Source organism: Desarmillaria tabescens (assembly GCF_030435595.1).
Source record: "Desarmillaria tabescens strain CCBAS 213 chromosome Unknown EV420scaffold_12, whole genome shotgun sequence".
NCBI classification, from domain to species: Eukaryota; Fungi; Basidiomycota; class Agaricomycetes; order Agaricales; family Physalacriaceae; genus Desarmillaria; species Desarmillaria tabescens.
In genome coordinates, this window is record NW_026848311.1 from 656,032 (window position 1) to 678,714 (window position 22,683).

Sequence of the window (22,683 nt, forward strand, 5' to 3'; positions counted from 1 at the left end):
ACTACGCGAACTGTTTTGTGAAGGCTTCACTGAGGCGTCTTCTGATGATGTCGAATTGTTGACACAAATAGTTGGGGAAGGATTGGAGTCCTGTATTGTCGTGAGCGGGAGAGCCGTAATCGGGAATTATGATCCTTTCGAGGCTTTTGAAGAGTGAGGTTGCTTTCTCTGACCATCACTAAATATTTCTTCATCTTGTCCGGTTCATCTCTTACTAGTCGATTTTGTAGATATTTCTGATTTCTTGCTATTTACTGAATACTCAGAAAGCCGCATTTGGGGATGTCGATGTCGCCTCTTTAAAACATGGCAAACTTCACTCAATGAGGCAGCAAGGTGGAAACCAATAAGGCCTTTTATTTATTATAGTCAGTTCCTATTTCCGAGCAAGTTATCTAGTGTAGTCACAGCGATGATAGCTGATAATAGCAGCTTATGGGACCTCTGATGCACGTACATTGTACTGTTATCAGTATCGGTAGTGATTGCCAACTCTCCGTTCAAAGGTGGCTCGGATATACCGAACAATAAATAATGATTGCATGGCCGACTAGCTCAGTTGGTTAGAGCGTCGTGCTAATAACGCGAAGGTCTTGGGTTCGATCCCCACGTTGGCCATTGGTTAGATTTTTCTCGTCTACTTTTGACTTTTAATGTTTACTACCCTGCTTGTCATCCAGGTGTTCATTGTTCACTTTATAATGTAGTAGCGCACGATGTGGAAGTTACATGATAGACACGTTACCTCGACAAAGATTCCTCTCGGCGAGGAGGTAACTTATCGCTGTATCAAAAGTTTCAAAATGTAGGTTTCGTGCGCTACCTTAGTCAAACCTGCAGAAGGGGACCTCCCAAGGTATGTTTTGATATAGTCTCTTGCTGTTCGCAAGCTTTGGCTGAAACTTGCCGCTTTTACGTACCTCTGCAATCCACTGCGCTGAAGCCCTACGTAGCAGTATAAGTCGTCTTTGCATCAGCTCAACCCCAGAAGATGTTATTCTGCCATGTGTACTACAGACAGGTAGTATATGCCAGACCTGATAACCAATAGTTTCCTGCTAACCCGCAATGCCAATAAAAGAGCGTCATGGCAAGTGTCGGGCGACTTGGCGCAGTAATGAAGCCTCCGGGTTATCACTGTTTTGCCAAGATCGGTGCCATTCTAAATGAGAGTAAAGAATGTTCACTACGACTGCGAGGATCTGATCCCCTTCGAGCATTGTGGTAGACTGTGGTGTTCTAATGCTATTCATGAGTAAAGGAGCATTTGATGGATCTTTAAAAACCAACTAGGAGACTGGGGCGCTACTGACAACCTATTGTTCAGCGATCAAATGGGTCTCCGTAAGTCTGGATGAACAGCGACTTTCGGAGTTTGATTTCAGCCCTGATCGTGTCAAACCACTTTTGAACCTGGGCAGCGTTCGATGTATCCGCAGACCAGAGCCTCTGCTTCGCCTTTGGAAAAAGTCCCTCTACCAACCACTTGAGCACCTGCCTCTCCTTTATCTTCTTCTCCCGGTACACGGTCTTGGGGTACATACGAGATAACCTATCCAGAAGGATTTGCTTTGTCGTCCAGTCGATTACAATGGGTAGGCGCATGCATTCGGGATCACGTTCTAGGCTCTCCATGAGCCCTTGAAGGTTGGAAGTTTGGGCTTTGGCGTGCCGTATGAACCTCATGCCATCAGTGTCGATGATGTATTGAACCTCGTCGAGAGTTGGGAAGGCTTTACTCTCGACCTTTAGCACGGGTGGTTCGGTGCCGGAAACATGGCCGATGTTCTTGCTGTTCGGGTGTAGGCAGAATGGTAGGAGCTTTTCGACTTTGCGAAGCTCTTCTAGTACCTCTAGATGTTGAAGGATGTTTCCGTGGCTTGAAATGAACCATGAGGATAGGTCCTGAAAAGCAACAATGGGTTGTTACATACATGAAAGTTACCCGGCGAAGCAGGCGTTTTGGAATACGTTTCGGAGGGGGAAATAATGGGATTTTGTCCTCTCCTTGGGAGGGTTCCTTGTCTCTATGAAGTCTGATCATCATTTAATTCTCTCCAAGATTGGTGATGCATACGTTTGCGGACCCTGCGTCAGTGCTCCTCCAGGACCATCTATTATGGCTGGGGTTTGTTTCGTGTATTTTCGTAGAGCAAATGGTATTTTAGGAGTGATAATTCTTGCGGCCGTAAACATGCCGTTCGAATTCGACGGCGAGGATTTCGACGCGTTGGTCGAGTGTTGAGATGGAAAAAGGTCTACGGCCCGACAGATCCGCCAAGACCGGTGTCACAGATGACTAAGCTGACGAAGGTCTCTTGAACTCTTCCAGTCTCCTCATGAACTACAAGGTCGTAAATACTTCCAAATACTACGTTCGACTCCGTTCCTCATGCCAACGTTCTTCTCTTCCATCATTTCTTCATGAACGATTCAGCCGCAAAATCGTCAAGGAGTATTGTCGGCCTTTATCCATTGTTCGCGAAACAGCGATGACCTTACAGAAACTTTGTTGATGCAACGCGACCCTGTTGAGCTTACCGATATTAGCGTTCTACGAACAATTGCTGAGAGGTGTAGTGCATTACAAGAAGGTCTAAATAACCTCTCTGAAAATCAGCAAGGACAGCGCGTGTGACGCGCCCTAGAGACTCTGGAGTAGACGTCAAGGCGTAGATAGCGGGAAACAGCCCGAAGAGATGGCTCTGGTCGATATCAGGGTTATGATTGAATATGAACCTCGTCGAGAGGAGTCTCGATGGTTGCAAGAGGAGACGATGAGAGCAAACATACGGGTGATGTCCTCCGCTCTAGCCCATGGGAGTATACGACCCCTGGATATCCTTCGGAGCCGATCATGGCGGAAGCAGCTGCCATTTTCATTTATGAGGACTGAGTGGACATGGTAAAGGTCGTCCATCGCCTTCTCGAAGACGATTTCCTCGATGACAGTGAAAGGGGCCGACTTTGTCGCGAGGCTTATTCTCACGAAGGCCTGGGATGCGGCAATACATCGACTGCTATTGAACAAGAAACGTCCTATGATGCCGGACTCACACAGTCATAACCAGGCTGTTTATTCAAGACCTATCCTCCTGATAGACCTTTTGACTTCCCTTCTTTCGGAACAGCGTTTACACAAGCTTCTACAGAGCACGCCTGATAATCGCATCGGAGGAGCGACTTCTGCTGAAGCGTTCGAGCACGCATACGTGTATTTCACCCACTTTGGACGTGCCGCATCTTCTAGCACGATTAATTCTGGCTCTGCGTTCGCGGCGTTCATCCGTGGCATGGCTTATCAGTGCTCGCTTGGGCATTTCCTCATCGATATCTTTGTTCCTCTTGTCAAAGAGCAGGCCGCACGACCAGATTTCGATGTCGATTGGCTACCAGTTGACCAGCTCCAACGCTTGGGTGTCATGATATCTGTCGAGGAGGAGCATAATTTTTACGGGAGGAATGATATTATCAATGCGGAAGCATTTGGATTTCGACGAAGATACGGATGTTGACGTGACTTATATTGACACCTCGATGCAGCTTGCTGGAGCCAAAGTCCGTTGGTATCATCGTCTTCCTCAGGTTCACCCACGATGCTGCCTGCTCCTTCAAATACGATTGGATACTGCAACAGAACTTCTGCGGCAGTCTGACAAGAAGAAACATCTCCGCTATTAGTAAATATTTCTGGCTGTCCAACCGCCTTCCGTCTACAAGGTCATCTCCGCAAATGAGCAGGACAAATATTCCAGGATTCTCATCTTGAGTGGGCTACTTTACTAGCACCCATACAAGACACCGGCATCCTGGCCTGTGGATCCGTCACTCTTTGATCGGGTCCACGGCAGGCCAGGTGTTCGCGTCGTTATGGATAGGCAGTTCGTACCAGGTTCAACCGGTGACTATCGAAGAAGACGAAGACGATTCGGATGTTCGGGTGAAGGCGGAGGTGAACATTATGCATGGTCCAAATTAGTTTTGCTGAGTAGAATTCCTCTTATGCACCGCTGTCCTGCCCTCTTAATAATCAAGATTTTGATTTATTCCTCTTTTCGGAGCCCCTTGCGTACCTTCATTGGTTCTGTCTGTATACCTCCTGTCTTTGGGAGTGATATGTCTGGCTATCGCAAATATCTTGCTCGACTTTAATCACGGCACGTTGAGATGGTTAACATACCTTTTAGGCCTGGCTCCTGGTTCCCAAAATTGTATCAATGTTGCCATAGCGGGCCTATGCCTCAAAGTTCTTCAGCACACTTCGATATTTAACAGTTGTCTAAACTATATACATTCTGGTCGGTGTTTCAACTTCCATGACTATGCCCTGACTCCCCTTCGAGACTTAGTGGAACTTCACATCGCCTCAACTCTAGGACCAAAATTGATGATGCGGCGTGTGCATGCCGAAACTCCAGGTTCTGATACACCAGTGTCGGAGCGGTAAGTTACCTCCCCTTGGATAGATTTTGGCGATACAAACAGTTCACGTGGTCACTGTTGAAGAGGAAATGTGAAGACTCTGACTCAAAGGCTGAAGGGTCAAGCTCAAGTTTGAAGCTCTTGGTGCGCCTTAGAGCTAAGAGCTATGAAAGTCAAAATAACAAAATGCATATTGCACAACGCGGACCAAAGGGGGTAAAAAGAAGCAAAGAAAAATTCCCAAAAGTGGACACTGTGGGAGTTGAACCCACGACCTCACGCAAACTTAAATGCGAAGCGTGCGCGCTACCAACTGTGCCAAGTGCCCATAATCCTCTACTCTATATATTTGCTATCATTCCTAATGAGAATCTGTCCTGTAGGTTGAAGTCAACTCCAGTCTCTCCCATTACGACCATCATTCCTCCCGACACACTATCTGCAGCCTGGACATTCGGCAACATGGATATCGATGTACCTGAAGAGAATACGCAGGCCAGCACCTCGCAGCCCAAACGTTCATTCACCGTCCCGGTGGACGACGCGCACCCCTTTGACCTTGAGAGCTACATATCCAATTACTCCGGGCGTACTGCTGTGGACCGCCTGATTCACATAATTCAACTGTGCCCAACGATTGCCGTTGATGCTTTCCACCTAGCCATCCAGCATATTCACCAGTCTCGCGACCCGTCTCAGTACCAGGGCCTCGTAACGGCGTACGAGCAGGCTCATGCGAATGCGAATGGGTCCCTGCCACCGATATCTGAATTCGCTTCGCTCAGCACACGGTGGATTGATGAGACCCTTGCTAAAAACCAGTCGGATCGATTGAAGCTCGAGATGGAGCTGAAAACATACTCGAATAATATGATCAAGGAGAGCATTCGGGTGCGTAGTATTCGACTGTCAACTCGACTCTTTCTAACGGAGGTGCAGATGGCTCATCGCGACTTGGGCGACTTTTATCGAGTCATCGGAGAATACGCCACGTCGCTGAAGCATTACACAAAATCCCGAGAATACTGCACTACAAGTCAACACGTCCTCGATATGTGCCTTTCCGTCCTCGAACTTCTTATCGAACAAAGAAACTACGGCCACCTACCTACCTATGTCTTCAAAGCTGAAGCCGCTTTGGACGCAGCCACAGCCGCCGCCTCTGCTTCCGCCAATAAAGACGCCCCTACACCAATGGTTTCAACTGGCGCAAAAAAATCCTCCCCTGAGCGGGACAGAGTGCAGTCCAAACTCGACTTTGCTACAGCCTTGTCATATCTAGGACAGGACAATTACGAGAAGGCGTCGTACAACCTCCTGCGACTGGGGTCGACGAAGGATCTCGGTGAATGGATTGGGAGGCTCGTCAGCCCAAGCGATATCGCTATATATGGTACTATATGCGCGATGGCGAGTCTCTCTCGCAGCGCGTTCAAGGCTCGAGTATTGGATAACTCTTCGTTTGGCGTGTACATCGAGCAGGAGCCCTATCTCCGTGAACTTATCGAGGCGTACATGGCCAGCAAGTTCCAGACTGTACTTGATCTTCTATCGCGGTACTCTGTGTGTTCTGTTTCCCGTTGCATTGCATTCTTCTGCTGATTCTCGCTTCAGACTCGCCACTACATCGACATCCACCTCACCTCGCACGTGCATGCTCTGATGAATGCGATCAAAAACCGTGCCGTGGTGTTATACTTCCAGCCGTTCTCGTCCATTCGTCTCGACAGGATGAGTCAAGCCTTTGGGTGGAGCGTAGACGAGACGGAGGGCCAAGTGGTTACCCTCATCCAATCAGGAGATATACAAGGAAGAGTGGATAGTCAGAACAAAGTAAGTCCTATAGTCAACCTGCCCTTTTTCGTATTAACGTCCCGAGAAGATTCTGCAGGTCAAACAGGTTGACCACAGGGCGGATTTGTTCGCGCGCGCCATCAGGGCTGGGAATGATATGCATTCGGCGAATAGAAAGCTGTTATTGAGGATGCGGCTGTGAGCATTATAGTGTCTCAGTCTGTTGTCCTTACTAATTTAACACCAATCTTACAGGCAGCAGCTGGACCTAGTCATCAAGCCTCCCAAGGGGGCATCGTCTTCACATCAGAGTTCCATGGGGGAGTATATTCAGGTTGAATGAGGGTGTTCTCCTTTCCAATCCATTATTAGTCTGTACAAGTATACGCAATCGTCAATCCATCATTCAAGTTGTACAAAGAACCCTGCAAGCCTTACGCGCTGTCCGCGCCGCCTGTGATAGCCAAACGCCACTGGTACTGGGCTCTTGGCACAGTTGGCAGCGCGCACGCTTTGCATACTTTGATTATCTGCGTGAGGTCGTGGGTTCAATTCCCACAGCGTCCAATCTATTGCTTGTTTTATGATTTTTTAACAGCGGAGCGATGGCTGACACGAGTGACGAGTCAGCCCCAATCATCAATGATCACTAGTCACTGATCAGTCGGGACTCAGGAGTCGAGTTGGCCGAGCAGTGAGTCGGCTCCATCCATTGAACGAGACCTGTCTTCATGATTTTCATTACTGATGGATTATCATGGAGTGGGAGTCATTTCGTCATGGTTACCCCGGGCCCTGCGGTGCTTGGACCCGGCTTCCGTCATTGAGGAGAACATGAGGTCCCTGTGTATTCCATATCGCTTCCCTGTACATATATCACAAAGTTGAGGACGACGCTGGATTCAAAGATACAAGTCTTCCCACACCTTTACAGAGCTATCAGCGCCGCTGATGTTCTTAGTGCTGGTAATTCATTTGCCTTCCACAAGCCTTCCATCCATTCATTTTTAATCATCACAACTTCTTCGGTGGTAATGCACCAGCTCCACACCGGTATCACCGAAACTTGAGGCAAGGTGGGTCCAGATTACAGGATGCGGTGTTTGACGTCGAGCCTACAATGTGTCGGCGCTAAACAGAGCCCCAGGGAGAAGAGTAAAACCTGCGTCGGAAGTTGGAACAACCATCAATTATTTTTGCTGAAATTTGACGAACGTCGCTGAGGATGTCTTATCATTAGTATTCGCATTTTCTTGTTCTAGCGTAGTCAGATGGGACTGGATTTATTTGGATTTCATTGTGCTGTATTCGTTGAGTCTGGTTTACGAGACTAAGTCGGCTCTGCTTTTGTGTTTGAACTCTTTATGGTTCACTTGGTTCCAGGCTAATTTTTTAAGATTCTAATTTCTCATTTTTCACAAGGCTGTGTAGTGTGCACGAACGAATGTAAAGGATCTACCTTACGGAGGGTCTTCAACCCGAGAACAGAGCACAATCGGCATATATTAGCCAGAGTACGACAGAGCCAAAGACACAACATAAGGTAAAATCAAAGGTTAAGAAGCGAAAAAGCCGAAGACGGCGCATACGTAGCAGTCCGATGGCATAGGAATGAAGTCTTTACCCGCCGATCCGATGGAAATCCATATAGTTTACAACTAAACCATAGCAGCCCAAAACCCTGGTCATATACAGCCGAAACATGAAAAAAATTACCCATAATCTAGCTTTCCTGATACCAGATGCGCATGTGCTTCTGGTTTCCAATAGCACGCGGTGTCTGATGAGACCACTTGTCCAAAGCATGAGCAAGATCAGCGTACGTCGTCTCTCATTCTTCAAGTAGCCGGACTGGAGAGTACACACAAGCGAGTGTGTGAAAAGACCAATGTACCCTCCTTCCACCTTCTTCGCCTTCGCAAACTGGTAATCTTCGCATGCCGTCAACGCAACGAAGGAGTCCATATCCGGGTACCAGTCATCCTCTAAAATGGAGCGATAGCCAGCATAATCCTTCAAATATTCGTGCCCGGCGAGGAGCATAATATGAAGCGGAGTCTGGTCTATTCGAGGAGCAGTGCGTGCTTCTGGCGGAGGTAAATCCCGGCTGACACCACCGGAGTGGCAACAGTCAAGAATGACTGTGATTCGGCTTCCCTTGGCTCGGGCAATGAGGGATAGGATGGTATTAAATTCCCGGTCACTAATGTCAGGAACGGGAATGCCGTCGGAGTCAGCGGTCACGCCACGATCGATGGGACATAGTGCCTCGACGAATCCCAATTCTGCTTGCTCGTCATCTTCCTCCGAAAATGAATAGCAAGAGCCATGTCCGGCATAGAAGATGATGATATTATCGCCGTACTCGATATGGGGGTTGTCAATGACACTGAGAAGTGTGCGAATGATGCTCGTGCGGGAAGGGTTCTTCGTGTATTCCTCCGATAAGCCATCCGCTCGTTCCTCGCTTCTGGCTTATCTCGGAGCAATCCTGATGTGGGCAGGAACGAGCCACCAGTTTGGTTCGCCGCCGGCTCGTCGTCAAGAAAGGAAACTCAGCCCTGCCTCTCCATAAGTAGTTAGTCCCGCGGCAACTTTCTTCATCTCTTCCCTCTTTCTCTCTCTGCCAACCACGCCTCCCTTCCCTCTCCTCCTCCGCCATTTTCTCTGCAGCCATCACCAGCAGCACTTGATCCCTGGTGCTGCCGTGCTATCGTGTGTATTCCTTCTCTTCCCTAAATCCCTCTAGCTCATCTTGCGCCACACTCCTATCCTTATTGCCCTCCCGTTATTTTTTGCCTTCTGGACACCTTTTTTGCTTTCGTCCAATGTCTGTAGACTTCGAACCAATGCTCGCTCGCTCTTTTTCATTCATGGAGCATCCCATGGAAAGCCCTTTCTTGATGGACAACATCGAGAGTGCGATGGATTATCTTCAGTATCCCCCTTCGCCTTCGCCCCCTTTCGGCTCTTCCTTGAATGGTAAGCCTTTTCCACAGTTCTTACGGCACCATACTTGACAATCCGTTTCTTAGCATCTGCGTCTTCTGGTGGCGAATACGACGGCGTCAACCTTTCCCACCCGATGGGCGGCGACCACACATACACCGCTTCGCCTCAGCCGTATATGGGTGAGGATCTCGGCATCTCACCCCGCGCTATGACCTACGCTGGCGACGAGGACCGAACCCTCTCTGGAAGACGCAGCCGCGCGTCCAATGACTCTCCTCCGCCCTCCATTCCCTATGCAGCCACCGTCCCCCGTTCGTACCGTCATGATCCCATTGGTGTTGCTACTCGGAGAAATTCAACCGCGAGGAAGGTCCAGAAGGCAAGGAAGAGGAAGGCCAGCGATGAATCAGATGATGACGATGACGAGTACCAGGTCTCTCCATCCGCTGGAGGACCTATGGATAAGCAAGTCTCGTAGAAATTTTCACCAAGCAAGCTGCTAATCATGTGCATTAGCTGTCGAGAATCTGTTCGTCAACAGCGAATCGAGTCTGAACAGAAGCGTCGCGATGAGCTCCGCCGCAACTATGATCTTCTACGAGATGTCCTGCCCCCAACCCAGCAGAGGACAAGCAAGGTTCATCTGCTGTCAAGGGGTGAGTCACATCTAAATTAAGCACTGGTATCTGACCTGACTCATTTTCTTTTTAGCGAGCGAGTACATTCGGGAACTACAGGCCGTTAGCTTGACAACTCTCGTATTTCTCGACCCATTGAAGCGCGAACTGCTGAGGTAGAGAAAAACCAGTCGAAATGAAACGCAACAGTCTACTTGCTTCGCATCTTCGGACTGTTATTCCTGAACGACGAATCCGAAACTTATACACTTCAAACGGATCAGACTAGAGTGTGTCACCACCGTTTTCATGAGGATAAAGGATGCAAGCAAGCGAAGACGTGATGAGCTGTTTCCGGTTCGTTACGCCGGCGTGGCACAGTGGGGACATATCTCCGAATCGAAGGAATCTTGTGTATGCACAGTCAAGCTGGGGAGAGCGAGCAGAGGCTGTACAGTTATTTACCGGTCATTGGAACGCCGAAAAATATTTTTTATCCCATCTACCCCACATCGCGTCTTTTTCCTCAAATAAAGTAGCCACAAAATTTTTAATATTCCTCAGTGATGTCTATACAAAGTATGAAGTGGATCAAATCATCTATTATTGAGATATTCGTAATTTACGGTGTTTCATTGACTGGTAAATGACCACGTGGCAAACCCCTGTTCCACCATATTCACCCAGACAGAAGATCATCAGCGTGTATGTCCTCGAGTCAGAACCATGTACTGCCAAAAAAAATTGATGTTGTATTTGTTATCTTGTGGCTATGGACCAAGGTGCTGCTTTGTGGTGGGTTTGGCTGGATTACATGATGATCGATAATAATTCTTTTACTTACTGCCATCGGGTGTAATCTGTTCATCTTTGTTCGTGTTGTTCTCCCGTGTGACCATCAACCAGCAATTTATCAGCGTCGTCGAGTCTCTAAAGATCTAATCTACCATGACGAGGAAGGCAGCGACCAGCCTTTTGATCTACGAGGGGTGCGTAGGCTCTGCTTTCTTTGAGTCAGGGTCGTTGAAACTTGACGTTAAGTAGAAATTAAGCTTTAACACATTCACTGTACCGGACGCCAGTCTGGACATTACATTTAAACGTATTGTACCTCGTTGGCGTGGGTGATGTCACTGGTTCGGATGTTGGCCTCTTCGAGCAATTTTTCGTACTCGCTATCGAATCGTATTTCAACCTAGTCGCTTTCGATCGGTGCAGCATTCAACAACGGCTTTGGCGACATCACTTCTCCTTTGACCCACCATATCGCTTCCATGTAGTAACATCGAGGATGACCTTTCTGTAGTCTGCTCTGGAAATTGAATATTCCACCTCCAAGCCTTTCTCTCCACAATCTAGAATTGGCTGGGATTCCGGCAAATACTCTAAGCGATGATCCACGCAGAAACGACGTTCACGGGACTACAGGTACTATCTCATTGTCCACTTTCACCTCATACTACTACCGACACACCATTTGCCGTCGTAGAAGGAAAGCTCAGACATGGTGGTCTAGCGGATGCCGCTGCCGCTCTGCGGTGAGGTTCGATTCCCCAGATCTGAATACCTCTCCCGAAAAAAAGTTTCTTTTTACTCGCTGCTGGGTGTTTTCTTTCCTCTTTGCGACGATTTTTAGTTCGCCAAGTCTTGGTGCAAGCGGCCGGAGTTGTCACATTACCTAGATGACGCATAACTGTAGGGTATGACTCCCTAGACGTTGACGTTGATGGTTCGAGACGTTCAAGAAGTTATTGAGGAACGAGCTTGGCCTGTTCAAATTGTTCTCGCTCACATTGGGGGTTGTTGGGTACCAAGCGACTTAATGCAAACTTAATGTCGATACTATAGGCCACTCTCGAAGCCGTTTGAATTCAAGCAATATTTCACTACAACCTGCGGGCGGGAGTGAAAGTGTGGCAAATGCAAATGAAGGGTACAGATTCATCGTCGCGTTGTAAGTCCGATTTCGAGTTTTCTGCCAATTTTCTGCTCTCAACTTAGACCAGATATGGCGTGCGCAACGGATAATGTCATGGCTTCCGAGCACTGTAGGGTTCGATTCCCCACGTGTGCATAGTGATTTCATGCAGCTCAGTTTCCCCGGAAATTGTATAACATGTTATCAATACTCCCAACCACCACGAATCTTCATACATCTATTTTTACCTACAAACGAATACAAGATATACTAACGCTACAACGTATAACACCACCCCAAAATCTTTCTACTTACCCTATCCACAAGTCCATCATAATCCAAATTCTGTCCACGAATGAACAGACCGCAGTGTGCTCCGACCTCGTCCTTGACACCGCCAATCAGTACCTTCTCCCACTTTTCCCCGCCACCGAGGACCTTTCCCAGCCCTGTCGGCAGAACGATGAAGTGTCGTCCGACCTTTCCCTTCTTCGCCTCTTTCTCTCTCTGCTTTTTCAGCTTCTTTAAGTGTTTCTCGTTATCTTTCTTCGCTAACTTCGTCTCCGAGGCTGTTCGGGGACCTAGCACAGGTAAAGACGTAGAAGAATTTGATGATGTCGACGGAGTCCCCGCCATGCCTGTTTGAAGCAGGGCCACGTCGTTATCAGCCTCCTCTACATACCCGTCTTCCTGTGCCCGCGGCACTGTCTGCGTCCAATAGTTCACCCATAACCCACCGTTCCATTTGACAAGCGCTGTGTATCGGGCTTTCAACTCTGGGGGATCAAACATGCACGAGCCGAATTGAAAATGCTCAACGAGCCAGCGTTTACTCGCGGTGAAGGGTTCATCTGAGTGTTTACGGGCCCAACGAACCAAGGGATCGTTCGCGTGCGAGTCTAGGAAGCCCTTCGCCTGGTCGATAAGGGAGGGCGAGGGCGAACGGGAAGGCGAAGTCGAAGATGAGTGGGAGGGGAAGAGCAGCAGGGAGGAAGATGATGTCCGGCCTATCCGTCTAGCGCATGAGTGCGGGGAGTGACATACAGACTGAGCAACATACCACCTATGTTCTTCCGGAAGGTCTCCCAGTCGTCGGTAACATCACTATCAACGATTTGAACGTCGGGATGTTCGTTCATCTCACTTTCCGTTTTCTTATCCTTGTCATCGTCGTCAGCGAAGAGGGATGCAATTCCAGTTATGACGACATGTGGGTGCATGCCTAGGTAGGGTGTATCGAAGGCTATCATTGCGACGATGCGATGCGGCCTGTAGCCGTTGGGATTGTTAGATATATGTGTCGCGGCTTCAGCTGCTAAGAGGCCGCCCATAGAGTGTCCGAGGAGAATCACGGGTCCCGGTGGTTGTGTTGTTAACCTGGGTAACACAAACAGTCACTGTCAGCGCCTAACAGCAGTCGAAGGCGCAGTAGGTGCTTACCACTCGAGAAAATTCTTGGTAGCATGTGAGATAGGCTTGACGCTCTTGTACGTAGGATATAGACTGGTTTTAATGTGGATATTGAGTTCTGGGGGTATTTGAGCTGCGATGTAGTCCTGTAGATCACTGGGGAATGACTACACAGCATGCTGAACGAGACTACGGTTTCCAAGGCAGGATGGACGGACCTGGAAAGTGGTATCGTCGCCTAAAAGTCATGTCAATAGTTTGGTCAATGTACAGACGACGATTAAGCACCTCTAAAGCCATGGATGTATATTAATTGAACGAGTTGCTGCGCCATGGTGAGGGGCGGAGGTAGAGGAGTGCACGCCGGGTCCCGGGCCGTGACCTAATTTCTCACTAAATTTGATGCACCGCACTGGTTAGAGATCACAATTCTGACGTTCATGGGGAGCTCTCAATATCTGCGCCACCTGATATAACGTTAATATCGAAACGAGAAGTATCGCCGTTCAGACTTCGACAACTTAAATGGCCAACTGATATGTAAAGGTAACCGTCTCACCGGTACGAGATAGTGCCATTACAGTTTTTGGAGATTTGCATTGCGAAGAGGACGTGAAAAATCTGGGGCAGGAGATTACCGGTCAAGTGCCGCACGTTGAACGTTGGACTTTCCTGGTCCAGCAGGTTCCCCCAGATCAAACTGTCAAAAGGCGTCGTCGCGCGCAACCACAAATACCTGAATGTGGTGGATAACAGATCTGACAATAACAACTGTCGTGCAATGAAGATGAAAGAAATGTCCCCATAATATAATCCGAAGAAGATACAATAATGATCATGTTGCAAATACACCTATGATCTTGAATGCAGGTACCGTCTGCCCTTCCTCTCCCAATAGCTGGCATTCTATAAAGTGTGAGCCACGGCTCACAAAGTGGTCGATGATGTCGAGTCTATCAAAACCATCAGCTATGAATACGCGGTCAAAATTATTATGCTCACGTTGCTGTAGGCTCCCCAATCTCGGCGGCATTCTCTAATACCTTCGCTCCTGCATAGTTGTCGTCGACCCAACATTCCACCGCACTTCCTGCTCCAACAGAGGACGTTGGTTCTTGAAGATAGTATATCCCAATATCACCCGCGCCGACCTGTATGGGGATCCTAATCTTGCTCAATGGTAATGAAGAGTGCCAGTAATGACTTGTGGCCTGCATGGCGCCACTACCGGTCTGCGGGTGTGCTGAGTACCATCCGGAACCATAGAACAGCGATGGAGGAAGTGGATTGATGAGATCGTTCGCACTAACACAGTACGGCGCAATTTCCTCGAACGGCACGTCCGACTTGGGACGTGTGTTGATCCTACCAGGAGGGACGTGGAGCGGAGGAACGTACGCGTTGCTGGTAGGCGGAAGCAGCTGAGGCTTGACCCTGTTTCCTTCGGCGTCAACTTCTTCCTTGCCCTCGTCTCCAGGCTCCGGTACTCCTTTCCGCTGACCCACTCCGCCAAACAATCCATGGACATCGCCGAGCCCGCCATTTTCATCTAATCTGTTAGGCACGGTGTCGTAGGAGCTTCCGGTGGCGACAGCCCAAGCAGAGCAGATCTGCGCCTGGAAATAGGCGATGAGGACGTCGCTGAGAAGTTCGTGACCAAGTGGGCTGGCAAGGATTGGGTCGACGAAATATTTGGAAACACTTTCAGGGTCGCTCATATAGTCGGAGTAGAGCGCTGATTTGGTCGAAATGTGTGCAACGTCGTAAAACTGAGCGACCACGTTGTGCCAGTGGTCTGGGCCGGCGAAACCGCTGGATTCATGGACTTGTGGACTAAAGTGCCCGAGAAGAATAACTGCCGGCTGATCGGGGCGGATGAGGAGGGAGCGAATAAGAGTCTCGAAGTGTTCCATCATCTCCTTGTTGGCAGGATCGTCAGAGTCGAGCTCGACAATGATAAGGTCAGTGACGTCTGGAATGTGGTGCATGCTGCAGTAGCCATAGTAAGCGGAATTTGTCCGTCGCATGGCGCCGTTCGTAAGTTCAGAGGCCGGGTGAGGAAAAACAGAATTCCACCACTGGAAAAAGCGCGAAGGGTAGCATCTGGGGGCTACAGGGTCATCTCCAGCACCATGGCAAGCAGACACTACAGAAATAATGTAAGGATAGACGTAGAGTACTGCGGAAAAAACGCACCTGAACCCCCAAGGACGCTAATGGTGACAGGCTGGCCTGCCAGCGCTCTATTGATAACTCTATTGACCCTCGCGCTGCTGCCTAGATGCATTCTGCTTTGCGAGAGCTTGAGAGCGCCGTATTTGGCACCGATGGCGTCGCCAGGGCCGTAGACAGGGCAAAATTCGAATGGATTTGGTTCTGCATGCGTGTTATTGAGATAATTCTTGGACTTGAGGTTAACCGTAGTATACGGCTTCGATGTTTGCGCGGTGGGCAGTATGTAATGAAGGAGCGAAATGACGATGATGAAGAGACCGAGAAGGACCCATACTCTAGCTTTTACGCCGAAATGGCGCTGATTGAGGCGGGATTGTTTTTGGTCGGAGGACATCCTCAAGGGCGATTGTATTGGAGGAGATATATGTGCCGGTCCTCGTCGTCGCTGTATGCGCTGTTGGCGACGACCACGACAATGAACAGAGGGTGAGAAAGGATAGTGGTGGTAGAACGGGAAGAGTGGTCCAGCGGCTCCTATCCTCGGACCTGTCACTTTCACTCGGACGTCCACCATCTTTTTTGCTCTCGCCGTCGTACAACACGATGAACAAACAGAATGGCGTCATTCAACAGATCAAAAAGGTGCCAACACCCATTGCGCTCGCTATTGGCATCTTTGTGGGCATGATATTTGCTAGATTATTTCCATGGACAAGCGTGCGTTTACCTGGATATATGCGCCTGTCTTGTATTCACATTTTTGCAGCCCTCTACTCCAGTATGGAGAAGCAGCTATGTACCTGCGAAATCGCGCCAGAATACCCGACAGCCAATACAGCAACCGACGCTCGACCAGCGTTTGCGGGTGCTCGACCTCCTAACGACGCTGACTCCCCATTATACCAAAGAGTGTACACGAAGTGCTCAACCACTCTTCTCCCAGCAGGCCCTAGAGCGTTATACCCCTCTCATGGGCTACAAAAGTCTATCACGCAAATCCTGGTTCGATACCTTTGGCTTCACGGATGCCTCCGAGCAGCCTTTCCAGGGTGCAGGTTCACGGCGCGATGTCATGGGCAGCGACCACAAATATTTCTTCGCCATTAATCTCTACAATTCTTTCGACGTCATCCCCGACCTCTTTGCCGCGCTATTTCGCGTTTCCGCCATTTTGGGTTACCACAACGTGTTCGTTTCTATCTACGAAAACGGTTCGACGGATCAGACCAAAGCCCTGCTACGGATATTCGATGCTCTCACCCGCAGCGTTGGAATGCGTATTACTATCCGAACCTCAATGCGTACTAGAGGCGCATTTAATCACCGGATAGAGTACCTTGCCGAGGTACGCAATGCCGCGTTCGTGCCTCTCCACGAGTTACGTGACGCTGAGAACGAGTACTTTGACACCATCATATTCATGAATGACGTTCTTCCTTGTGTCGACGATCTACTCGAACTTATCTGGCAGAGTCGCAACAATAACGCTGGTATTACTTGCGCGGCCGACTACATGTACCATGAGGACATCGGGGCCCCTGTTTTCTACGACAATTGGGTCGCCCGAGATATCAACGGTACCGCCTTGGAGAACGCGCCGTTCGAGCAGATATTCCACCACCCCCTTTCGTCACAGCGCTTCCAGAGACATTTACCGGTCCAGGTGCAGTCGTGTTGGAATGGCATCGCCGTCTTGGATCCCGCCCCATTCTACTCCCCTCCCCACGTCAGGTTCAGGATGGCCAAGATCATGGAAGGCGAATGCAGTGCTTCAGAGTGCAGTCTCATCTGTAACGATTACTGGGAATCGGGATATGGTCGGATATTGATGGTTCCGAGAGTCAAGTTGGCATATGATAGCGTGAGTAGTTTTTCCTAAACTTCCTGTCACCACGCGGAACATTCGGCGGTAAAGTTCCAGACAATCGGATAACAGAGAGAAGCGAATTCTTGAAATTTACCGTCGAACGTCCGTCAGCGCCCGGCGAATCTCCTCGTGGTGTTTGGGAATTCATTAACGGGCTTTATGATTCTGACCGTCCCACAGAAAGTTTTCGATATCATTCATCCTCAGAGGCGGAATCTCACGGCCATTCGCGGGTATGTGCGGTTAGGAGGGCTCCCCGACAATCCTCGTACAGATCCTCAGGACCGCTCGTGGTTCGGCCCGCACGATCGACTGTTTACGGAAGAGGAGAGTGAGCCTTTGACATTTGTTCCTGGACCGGATTATGGTATTATCCATCCTTTGGTACTTACTGCGCAGTGACTGACGTCTTGTCTTTGCAGTATGGTGCTGGGGATGGGATGGCGCTGGAGACTTGGAAGGACCAGATGTGGATCCTATATGGGAACAGATGTCGAACAAGTCGAGGCAGGAGAGTGCCATTGTTGTGAGGCATGACCGGAGTATGTTACTGTAGCGGACATGTACATATGTTTTGGCTGGGAGGATTTTATATATTAGATATCTCGGGCGGTCCTTTGATGGGTAATTAATGGTCGTATCATACATGTACCTTTGGATTTTCTGGACAAAATCCGAGCGCCTCTCTTTTTATGCACTTTATTATTCCAGTCATGTTTAATGAGACCGCAATACTGACTAGAGGTAGCATAAATGTTGTCAATAGTGAGAACTTGTGTGCGTACAGAGGAAATTTTTTTAAAAAAGACAAAAGCAAAAGGGCGCGAACATGTGGGATCGAACTGACGGCTTAGGTATCAGCGCTTTGCCGGTGCACTACAGATATTGATGCTTATGTAATACTCACCCTCCAATTTTCACGTCTGGCCTTGCGTCTTCATTTCAACCTTCACCATCATGCCGGCTTCTACTTCAAAAACTAAAACCAAAACCAAGCCAGTGAAATCAGCCATAGGAGCACCTTCCCAGCACAATCAGTCTAGCCGCAAGGGTAAACGAGCATGGCGCAAAAACGTCAATATTGAAGATGTCGAAGAGGCCATGGAAGGAATGAGGGAGGAAGAGAGAGTGACAGGGTATGCGTTCTGTATTCATTTGATGATTTCACCAATTCCTATGGGTTTTTTTTTCCCAGTAAACCCCTGCAAAAGACGAAAGATGACAACCTTTTCTTCGTTGATGTTACTGGCGATGAAGAAAGTGAGTGTCACCAAGTCCTTAGGCAAATTTCTCCTTGTTTACAAATATATATTTAGTCCGGAAATCCATACCAAAGTCACTCACATCGCAAACCACTGCAGCGAAGATTCTCGCCCAGCGATCAGCTGTGCCGGCGGTATTTTCACGAACGACGTCTTCGGGAAAGAGAAAGACGGTGGTGACGAGGGAGGAGAAGGAGCGGATGTTGCGTATTGCGAAGCGTCCAAGGCAGGGTCCTTTTAACAGCGTCGTCGACCCTACAAAATTCGGGGCGGGGAGTGCTATGATTGGCGTAACGGAGGCGGTGAAAAGCAGTGGACAATTCGACCCTTGGGCTGAGGGCGAGGAACAAGAACCCGAGGTACCAGAGGGAACAGAGCGTCTCCAGAAGATGCCTGTGAAGGTTTGTTCGTTTCGCATTGTGGTCCTATTGTGATCTAATACTTCATGATAGGCCCCAACGCATGTACAGCCCCGGAAAATCATCGAAGTCCCGGCAGTGGTCGAGCCTCACCTTGGAACCTCATATAATCCTCCAGTTGATGCTCATCGTGAGCTCCTTCTCAAAGCTTATGAGATCGAGGAGAAGAGGATCTCGGAGGCTGAAAAACTGGCAGAGGTCAAAAACCGGATGGAGAAAGCGAGAGTAGATGCGGACGACGGTGATAGTGGTGTACCCGGAATGAAGGTCGATATCCCCACTACGGTTGAAGAGGAGCAGGAGCCGTCAGAAGTCTTTGTTAAACCGGCCCCAGAGAGGAAGACGAAACAACAGCGAAGAAAAGCCGCCAAGGCACTGGCTGAGGTCTGTCACATAATGCATCCTTGATGCCTTTCTGCCATACTGAAGTGACCTTTTAGAAACGTGCACTAGCACACAGAGCTGCTAATAAACGTATGCTGTCCACGATTGACAAAGTCAAAGCTTTACGCAAGGAGGCGAAGCTGAACAGCGCCAAGCACGATGCAGAGCGTCAACAACGTCGGCTTTTGGCCGAAGCCAAGTTGAGGAAAGGGTTGTCGGGGCAAAAACTTGGGAGACACAAAGTATCGGAGGGTGAAGTCGACGTGCAGCTTGGAGAGGACCTCAGCGAGAGCTTAAGGGCGCTCAAGGTGTGTATATAACTTCTTTGTACCTTCGTGCTCTGATTTTATTTTGGCAGCCTGAAGGTAATTTGTTCAGGGATCGGTTCCTCAGCCTGCAGCACCGAGGACGGATTGAACCTCGCGCGCTCGTCCTGTATGTAGCCTGGAAATTTTCTGTTATGGTGCGGCGCTGACTTTGGTGATTTTCAGACCTAAGAAACAGAGAACACGGACGGTCGAGTACGAGAAACATGCGTGGAAGAAGTTTGATAGGCAGCAATGAGATGCCGTATGCTATCTTGTCTTGTGCCACACTTGAGTAGTGCTGATTTAGGTCTGTAATATAGGTTACATTAATGGATAGGGTCGCCGATAAAATAAACACAGACACATCCTAACATGCCTGAGAGCAAAAGTGCACGATCGACTCCTCTTTGCTCCCGCTAGAGACTTGTCCTATCAAGCATGAAATAAATAAAAATGCCGCTCAACCAGTGTTCGTGCCACTCCACAGAAAACGTTCATTGTCCAATGCAACAATCTGGAGACCATTGTATCCCCAGGGTCGCTCCAGCCACCTTGCCATATTCGACCCCGTGACAAACTTGACCAAAGGATGTCGATTTATTCATTAACCCCTTCAACATCGACGCGCGAGCCAGTTAGTATCACCCACCCTTGTAATTGGCAGTCCACCACGCCAATTGACGTTCCTTGTCTTTTTCGTTTCATATCCTTCACACTCCCTTCTCTCCACGTCCCCCCTCGTTTGCAGCATCCTCTCTATCTATGGCCCAACAACCAGAATCAACGACACCATCGGTGAAGTCCCTGTCGTCACTTCTGTTCGAGGAGATCGATTCTATTCTCTGTCCTCCTCCGCAGGCGTTTCCTGTTTACTACTCTACATCCTCGCCGCTTCCTGTGGCAGACGACCGGCAAGAAACGTCCAACACCAGCGACGCGTCGCCGCGGCCCAGCAGCATGGTGGCGGACCAGTCGTCTCCTTCATTGCCACCGTCACTGGTTGAGGTGGCAGACACCGAGGCGGAGATATCCAGCACTGACGACGCGTCAGAACAGTCCTCCGACAGCATAGAACATCACCCACTATATCACCGGCACCTTCTTTCGCCAATCCTGGAGGGCGGTAGCATCATTGACGACGAGCCACGTTATCCACCTGACGAGGAATCAATCTTCGACTGTTATTTGCCGTGGTCACAGCCCGATGCTAGTGAAAATCCACCATGCCTTGCACTCAAAGAGAGACCGCCCGTCCCACCACGTGGAGACGTTATCAGTTGTTTATTGCCTTTCACTCCCTTAACAGGAGCTACCGCAATCGTACCTCCTGGGTATCTTCAGATATCTGGGCGACGTTTACCGCCTCCGGTCGACCGACCACCCTTTGATGAACCTCTGTCACCGTCCCTCTCATCCAAGGTAAGCATATTCTACTCTGTCTGCTGCCAAAATATATTGAAGATATCGGTAGGGTATCATCGACTTCCCATATGACTTTCCAATTGATGACGCCCCTCGATCTGCTCCGCTTCTGGGCAGGAGCGATTCCGAATCAAGCCGCGATAGCTCTAGCACTGACGAAGTCCATTCCGATAGCAAAGTGTCGACTCGACGTTGGAAACGACTATTTCGCAGCAGTCGCAAGTCATCCAAGGTCTCGATGCCTCCACCTACGAGTCTTCTGGAATCCTCGACTCCGGATGTATCAGAGTTTGGCGCTGTCGAGTCGGCAGAGTCATTGGCGAGCGGTGAAAAACAGTCATCGTTAAGCCGAAATGTGCTTAAGAAGCCGCCTAAGAAATCCAGTAACCTGGATGTGCCGTCGAAGAGCGACACTGAGGCTCCATTGACGAGTGTCACCAAGGTGTCCCGGAAATTTCCTGGTTTACTGAAGCTTAGTGCTATAGTTCGATCCACAGACTCGGAAACCGAGCATGGAGCGCAGCCTTCGCTACTACCCCGCACACCTGATGGTTCTTTTCCGCCCACTCCGCCACTGAGCGCTCACGACTTGGGTAAAGTCAATGCGTTTTATGCCCCAGTGCCTATACTACCGACACCTAGGCCACCGATGACGCCTAAACTGCCTGCAACACCTCAAGTCCCGATGACCCCAGAATTCCCTTCAACTCCCAATATCCCACCAATTCCCGACATCCCGCCTACTCCCAAAATGATATCAAGCCACAAATCGACTCCTTCTCTCCGAACGGCTCAGAGTCTCGACACCATGGGTTCTAAATCCATACGCTCCTTCAAATCCGCTCAATCGTCCAAATCCTCCAGAGCCATCCCCCCTCCCAAGCCTGCTCCCACCTGCGAACTGCCTCCTACACCAGCGCCTGCTATAGTCCTCTCTCAGACGTCTAAAGAGGATAAGAGGAATACCATATTTTTCGTCATCGAACCAGAATGGGACCAAAATTCGGACGACGATGTGCCTTTCCAATTCGTTCCCAGAGAGGCTGTTACTACAAGCGAGCAGAGGGTCTACATGGATGTTTTCAGCCATCGTATGTCGTTGCGGCCACGGTCTGTTTCCAATCCAGAATTGTTGGCTGCTTCAGTGGCGAAGAGTCTAGCGTCTGCCGTTGAAGGAGCTGGGTATTGAATGCGAACGATTTGTTTTGGTGATTTTCCTGTGCCCTTGTATATAGTTGTATATAGTACCATGTTGTATTACCTTCCTTGTAACTATCGGAGGTCGCAGAGGACCGTTGCCCGGAATACAGTGTATTTTAAACTCCTTCATGACGATCGAGGAGGATGTTGAATAGACAAATGTGCATCTGGAAGGTGAGGAATAGAATTTCTGCAAACGCAACAGAATGTAGGGACGGGTCTGGCGACAACGAACATCCAATATTGAACAGTGTTAAGTAAACTTGGGCTGCGAACTCCGAAGTTACCATACGTGATCCCAGGCATCAATTATTTGTCCGAAACGACACAAACACCTGGCAGACCATGGACCCAATCAAAGCATATCGGATCAGCACTCCAGATCGGCTTCATTTTCTTCAGAAGAGCAACAGACGCCGGCTCTTTGCATGGGTGCTCATTGAGTACTCCCTTTAAGGAGAGAATGTCAAGATATTTATACTGCTCGTCTGCGTCGACGACCTTGTAGACTGACGGTGAACAGCCAGATATAT

The 22,683-nt window shown here is 49.2% G+C and overlaps 10 protein-coding genes and 3 non-coding genes across 13 annotated transcripts; 8 read left to right on the plus strand and 5 right to left on the minus strand.

Annotated features, from left to right (window-relative positions):
• The first annotated feature begins 544 nt into the window (after positions 1-544).
• Positions 545-618, plus strand: EV420DRAFT_t121. Its single transcript has one exon. It is a non-coding gene; the product is annotated as a tRNA-Ile (tRNA).
• Positions 619-856: 238 nt separating this feature from the next.
• EV420DRAFT_1533052 (uncharacterized protein) lies at positions 857-2,248 on the minus strand. Its single transcript, XM_060472744.1, has 3 exons — positions 2,078-2,248; positions 1,935-2,027; positions 857-1,879 (listed from the first exon to the last, which is right to left on the minus strand). Exons 1-3 carry the CDS (start codon positions 2,194-2,196, stop codon positions 1,324-1,326), a joined length of 768 nt encoding a protein of 255 aa, XP_060332621.1. The 5' UTR covers positions 2,197-2,248; the 3' UTR covers positions 857-1,323.
• A 483-nt stretch (positions 2,249-2,731) lies between these two features.
• EV420DRAFT_218119 (uncharacterized protein) lies at positions 2,732-3,693 on the plus strand. The gene has a single exon (XM_060481256.1). It carries the CDS (start codon positions 2,946-2,948, stop codon positions 3,513-3,515), a length of 570 nt encoding a protein of 189 aa, XP_060332622.1. The 5' UTR covers positions 2,732-2,945; the 3' UTR covers positions 3,516-3,693.
• Positions 3,694-4,669: 976 nt separating this feature from the next.
• On the minus strand, positions 4,670-4,750 carry EV420DRAFT_t125. Its single transcript has one exon. It is a non-coding gene; the product is annotated as a tRNA-Ala (tRNA).
• A 22-nt stretch (positions 4,751-4,772) lies between these two features.
• On the plus strand, positions 4,773-6,706 carry EV420DRAFT_1332115 (26S proteasome subunit RPN7-domain-containing protein). Its single transcript, XM_060468820.1, has 5 exons — positions 4,773-5,313; positions 5,362-5,985; positions 6,037-6,255; positions 6,305-6,414; positions 6,472-6,706. The coding sequence occupies exons 1-5, from the start codon at positions 4,885-4,887 to the stop codon at positions 6,557-6,559; spliced, it is 1,470 nt and encodes a 489-aa protein (XP_060332623.1). The 5' UTR covers positions 4,773-4,884; the 3' UTR covers positions 6,560-6,706.
• EV420DRAFT_t122 lies at positions 6,698-6,783 on the plus strand. The gene has a single exon. It is a non-coding gene; the product is annotated as a tRNA-Ala (tRNA).
• A 1,536-nt stretch (positions 6,784-8,319) lies between these two features.
• EV420DRAFT_1255628 (uncharacterized protein) lies at positions 8,320-8,637 on the minus strand (the record flags this gene model as incomplete). The annotated part of the gene is made up of 1 exon (XM_060466768.1): positions 8,320-8,637. A coding segment is annotated over one exon (318 nt), but the record flags the coding sequence as incomplete, so codon positions are not given.
• Positions 8,575-9,844, plus strand: EV420DRAFT_1306483 (uncharacterized protein; the record flags this gene model as incomplete). Its single annotated transcript, XM_060468496.1, has 3 exons — positions 8,575-9,198; positions 9,252-9,642; positions 9,685-9,844. Exons 1-3 carry the CDS (start codon positions 9,045-9,047, stop codon positions 9,842-9,844), a joined length of 705 nt encoding a protein of 234 aa, XP_060332625.1. The 5' UTR covers positions 8,575-9,044.
• A 2,039-nt stretch (positions 9,845-11,883) lies between these two features.
• On the minus strand, positions 11,884-13,482 carry EV420DRAFT_1533068 (uncharacterized protein). The gene is made up of 5 exons (XM_060472745.1): positions 13,402-13,482; positions 13,332-13,351; positions 13,144-13,280; positions 12,764-13,080; positions 11,884-12,710 (listed from the first exon to the last, which is right to left on the minus strand). The coding sequence occupies exons 1-5, from the start codon at positions 13,445-13,447 to the stop codon at positions 11,980-11,982; spliced, it is 1,251 nt and encodes a 416-aa protein (XP_060332626.1). The 5' UTR covers positions 13,448-13,482; the 3' UTR covers positions 11,884-11,979.
• A 62-nt stretch (positions 13,483-13,544) lies between these two features.
• EV420DRAFT_1306486 (uncharacterized protein) lies at positions 13,545-15,812 on the minus strand. Its single transcript, XM_060468497.1, has 3 exons — positions 15,310-15,812; positions 14,116-15,259; positions 13,545-14,066 (listed from the first exon to the last, which is right to left on the minus strand). The coding sequence occupies exons 1-3, from the start codon at positions 15,680-15,682 to the stop codon at positions 13,949-13,951; spliced, it is 1,635 nt and encodes a 544-aa protein (XP_060332627.1). The 5' UTR covers positions 15,683-15,812; the 3' UTR covers positions 13,545-13,948.
• A 20-nt stretch (positions 15,813-15,832) lies between these two features.
• Positions 15,833-17,912, plus strand: EV420DRAFT_218529 (glycosyltransferase family 69 protein). The gene is made up of 4 exons (XM_060481259.1): positions 15,833-16,005; positions 16,055-17,149; positions 17,336-17,522; positions 17,578-17,912. The coding sequence occupies exons 1-4, from the start codon at positions 15,892-15,894 to the stop codon at positions 17,709-17,711; spliced, it is 1,530 nt and encodes a 509-aa protein (XP_060332628.1). The 5' UTR covers positions 15,833-15,891; the 3' UTR covers positions 17,712-17,912.
• On the plus strand, positions 17,836-20,037 carry EV420DRAFT_219002 (ribosome biogenesis protein Nop53/GLTSCR2). Its single transcript, XM_060481261.1, has 7 exons — positions 17,836-18,291; positions 18,351-18,415; positions 18,472-18,818; positions 18,870-19,220; positions 19,277-19,528; positions 19,579-19,655; positions 19,712-20,037. The coding sequence occupies exons 1-7, from the start codon at positions 18,113-18,115 to the stop codon at positions 19,782-19,784; spliced, it is 1,344 nt and encodes a 447-aa protein (XP_060332629.1). The 5' UTR covers positions 17,836-18,112; the 3' UTR covers positions 19,785-20,037.
• On the plus strand, positions 20,038-22,299 carry EV420DRAFT_218594 (uncharacterized protein). The gene is made up of 2 exons (XM_060481260.1): positions 20,038-20,947; positions 21,000-22,299. Exons 1-2 carry the CDS (start codon positions 20,291-20,293, stop codon positions 22,137-22,139), a joined length of 1,797 nt encoding a protein of 598 aa, XP_060332630.1. The 5' UTR covers positions 20,038-20,290; the 3' UTR covers positions 22,140-22,299.
• Positions 22,300-22,683: the final 384 nt, after the last annotated feature.

Coding starts and splice junctions, on each gene's coding strand:
- EV420DRAFT_1533052 (XM_060472744.1), bottom strand. CDS start 2,196: ATGTTTACGGCCGCAAGAATTATCACTCCTAAAATACCATTTGCTCTA. Junction 2,028..2,077: donor CTGACGCAGGGTCCGCAAAC/GTATGCATCACC, acceptor CAGACTTCATAG/AGACAAGGAACCCTCCCAAG. Junction 1,880..1,934: donor CTTCGCCGGGTAACTTTCAT/GTATGTAACAAC, acceptor GTTCATTTCAAG/CCACGGAAACATCCTTCAAC.
- EV420DRAFT_1332115 (XM_060468820.1), top strand. CDS start 4,885: ATGGATATCGATGTACCTGAAGAGAATACGCAGGCCAGCACCTCGCAG. Junction 5,314..5,361: donor TGATCAAGGAGAGCATTCGG/GTGCGTAGTATT, acceptor ACGGAGGTGCAG/ATGGCTCATCGCGACTTGGG. Junction 5,986..6,036: donor ATCTTCTATCGCGGTACTCT/GTGTGTTCTGTT, acceptor TTCTCGCTTCAG/ACTCGCCACTACATCGACAT.
- EV420DRAFT_219002 (XM_060481261.1), top strand. CDS start 18,113: ATGCCGGCTTCTACTTCAAAAACTAAAACCAAAACCAAGCCAGTGAAA. Junction 19,529..19,578: donor AGAGCTTAAGGGCGCTCAAG/GTGTGTATATAA, acceptor TTATTTTGGCAG/CCTGAAGGTAATTTGTTCAG. Junction 19,656..19,711: donor GAACCTCGCGCGCTCGTCCT/GTATGTAGCCTG, acceptor GGTGATTTTCAG/ACCTAAGAAACAGAGAACAC.
- EV420DRAFT_218119 (XM_060481256.1), top strand. CDS start 2,946: ATGACAGTGAAAGGGGCCGACTTTGTCGCGAGGCTTATTCTCACGAAG.
- EV420DRAFT_218529 (XM_060481259.1), top strand. CDS start 15,892: ATGAACAAACAGAATGGCGTCATTCAACAGATCAAAAAGGTGCCAACA. Junction 16,006..16,054: donor GATTATTTCCATGGACAAGC/GTGCGTTTACCT, acceptor ACATTTTTGCAG/CCCTCTACTCCAGTATGGAG. Junction 17,523..17,577: donor TGTTCCTGGACCGGATTATG/GTATTATCCATC, acceptor TTGTCTTTGCAG/TATGGTGCTGGGGATGGGAT.
- EV420DRAFT_1533068 (XM_060472745.1), bottom strand. CDS start 13,447: ATGGCGCAGCAACTCGTTCAATTAATATACATCCATGGCTTTAGAG. Junction 13,352..13,401: donor ATACATCCATGGCTTTAGAG/GTGCTTAATCGT, acceptor CATGACTTTTAG/GCGACGATACCACTTTCCAG. Junction 13,281..13,331: donor GCGACGATACCACTTTCCAG/GTCCGTCCATCC, acceptor CATGCTGTGTAG/TCATTCCCCAGTGATCTACA.
- EV420DRAFT_218594 (XM_060481260.1), top strand. CDS start 20,291: ATGGCCCAACAACCAGAATCAACGACACCATCGGTGAAGTCCCTGTCG. Junction 20,948..20,999: donor CACCGTCCCTCTCATCCAAG/GTAAGCATATTC, acceptor AGATATCGGTAG/GGTATCATCGACTTCCCATA.
- EV420DRAFT_1306486 (XM_060468497.1), bottom strand. CDS start 15,682: ATGTCCTCCGACCAAAAACAATCCCGCCTCAATCAGCGCCATTTCGGC. Junction 15,260..15,309: donor TAGCGTCCTTGGGGGTTCAG/GTGCGTTTTTTC, acceptor TTATTTCTGTAG/TGTCTGCTTGCCATGGTGCT. Junction 14,067..14,115: donor ATTGGGGAGCCTACAGCAAC/GTGAGCATAATA, acceptor TGGTTTTGATAG/ACTCGACATCATCGACCACT.